General features: G+C 70.9%; 1 protein-coding gene across 2 annotated transcripts in view; it reads right to left on the bottom strand.

Moving 5' to 3' along the window:
• Positions 1 to 831: 831 nt before the first annotated feature.
• LOC112118045 (filamin-A-like) overlaps positions 832 to 2,203 on the bottom strand; it is a 14,819-nt gene continuing 13,447 nt past the window's right edge. For both annotated transcript variants that reach the window (XM_026658932.2, XM_026658934.2), the window contains 3 exons: positions 1,895 to 2,113; positions 1,494 to 1,697; positions 832 to 1,055 (listed from right to left, as the gene is read on the bottom strand). In XM_026658932.2, the coding sequence (XP_026514717.1) occupies positions 868 to 1,055; positions 1,494 to 1,697; positions 1,895 to 2,113 (611 nt within the window). In that variant the 3' untranslated portion in view covers positions 832 to 867. The remainder of the gene's footprint in view (positions 1,056 to 1,493; positions 1,698 to 1,894; positions 2,114 to 2,203) is intronic.

The following is a 2,203-nucleotide window of genomic DNA, read 5'->3' as shown; positions in this document are numbered from 1 at the left end:
ACTGGCAGGGCTGGGGGGGACCCCACTGCCAGGCTAGCAGGGGCTGCGGGTGGGGAGTGTGGGGCACTGGCAGGGCTGGGGGGCAGGGATAACTAGATTCTGGGGGCAGGCCCAGCCTCGCTCTGCCCCACCCCGGGCTGCAGAGGAAGTGGGCCGGCGAGTGGCTGCCAGCCTCGCGTGCCAGGCGCTGCTGGGACATGCTGCCCTGCCTAGGCAGCAGCTCTGAGCCAGGGGGGCTGGCGCCAGCTCAGGGAGGGGCTGCCCCACAGTCTCTGCTGTGCCCCTCGTCTGTGGGCCCCGCCCCGTCGGTCCGCCTGCCCCTGGCAGCCCCGCGCACGCCGAGCCCTGGCTTGCGGTTTCCTCTGGGTGGGGGTGGCAGCCGCTCCGCGCCAGCGGCCGGGGGGGGCCAGGAGCCAGGGGGGGCGGCGGCGGCACAGAGCTGCCGGCTGGGCCAGGCCGGTGCCGAGCTCGGTACCCACGGGGGCGCCAGGGAACCTGGCCACGGCGGAGCAGGACGCCAGGGGCCTGGGGGACTCCTTGCCACTGGACGGGGGAGACTCAAGGGATCTGCGCCCCCCCGGACAGACGGACGGACAGACGGCAGCTGAAGCAGAAGAGTTTATTCCCCATCCCTGGAGGGGGAGGGGCGGCTGGCGTGCACAACAAAATTAACCAAAAATTAATAAACTAGGAGTTGGGGGGGGGAGGGGCTGGTTACATGGTCGAAGCTGCGAAGGCGACGGCCGCCCGAGACCCCGAGGAACGGCCCGGCCCCAGCGGCCGTGGGGCCCCATGGCTGCCCGGGCGGGGGGTGAGGGGGGGGCGAGGCCAGCAGGGGCCCAGCGGACCCAGGCGTCCGGGCGGGGGCTACGGCACAGAGACGTGGAAGGGGCTGTTGGGCACGTGCTGGTCGCCCCATTTCACCACCAGGACGTAGTCACCCTTTTCCTTCAGCAGGTAGGAGACACTGTAGAGCCGGTTCCCCAGGTGCTTCACCACGATCTCCTCGCACGGCGTGCGCGGGCCGTGCACGCCCACCAGCAGCATGTTGTTCCCTGGGGGGGCACGGGGGTCAGGGGGCAGCCAGGCACAGCCCGGGCCCCCGGCTAATCCCCCTCAGCCCCCCAACCTCCATCCTCCTCCCAGCCAGCCCCCCCAGCTAGACCCCCCCAGCCAGCTCCCAGCCCCAGTGCCCCCTCAGAACCCCACGCCCCCGAGCCGCACAGGGTTAACTACACAGGCCCTGCAGCTGGCTGGCTCTGGGGGGTCCAGATCCACCCCCCATAGCACGGCTAGGGGCACCCCAAGGTCCCACTGCAGCCACCCCCAGACCCCTTCACCCAGCCCAGTTGTTCCTGCCCCATGTCTCCGGGGCAAAAACAGCAGCACCAGGTGGGTGAGGGGGAGCTGCCCTCCTGCCCCCCCCCGCCGTACCCCCCCCCCCCCCCCCCCCTGCCCCAGGGACCTGGCCCGGCCCCCACCGCCCCCCACACCTGCTTTACTGCAGTCCACCGTGAAGGAGTTCTTCTGGCCCACGAAGCCCTTGCTCAGCCCCAGACCCTTGGCCACCACCTTGCTGGCGTCCGAGGCGAACTTGGGGGGCGCCCCCTGCAGCACAGCCACCTCCGCCCGCCCGGCCGAGTCCACGAAGACAGAGGACGTCTCGTGCAAGCTGTGGCTGCTCACCAGGCGGGAGCCTGTGGGGGGGAAGATCGGGGTGATGGGGGGCAGTGGAGGGGATCCCCCGCCCCCAGCACCAGTGCAGCCGACACTGTCTGAGTGTGCAGAGAGCCTGAGCCCATTGCTCGGAGAGAAGTGAACCTCCACCCCCCCCATGGGAGGGGCTTGCGAAAGGCCTGCCCCCAGGGCCCAGGCACGCCCCCAGGGCCCACACCTGTGATCTTGGCCTTGAAGGGGCTGCCGGCGATGTGGTAGGGGCCGCCGTACTTGATGGAGATCAGGTAGCTGCCGGGCACCATGGGCGTGTAGGTCACTTTGTAGCCCTCGGCGCACTCCTGGCAGTCCATCTGCACCTTGGAGGGGCCGTCGATGGTCACGGCCAGGGCCCCGGGGCCCGCGTTGGTCGTGTTCACCACGAACTCCGCCGGGCTACCTGCAAGTGTCACGGGTGTCAATGCCGGCGCCCTCACTCCCGACCCCGCCCCTCACTCCCGACCCGCAGCCCCCAGCCCCACCGGTGCCC

The sequence above is a fragment of the Terrapene carolina genome, unplaced genomic scaffold (assembly GCF_002925995.2).
Source record: "Terrapene carolina triunguis isolate 2854851 unplaced genomic scaffold, T_m_triunguis-2.0 Scaffold524, whole genome shotgun sequence".
Classification (NCBI taxonomy): domain Eukaryota; kingdom Metazoa; phylum Chordata; order Testudines; family Emydidae; genus Terrapene; species Terrapene triunguis.
Note: the sequence above shows the minus strand (reverse complement) of the source record. Positions and strands in the feature narration are given on the sequence as shown.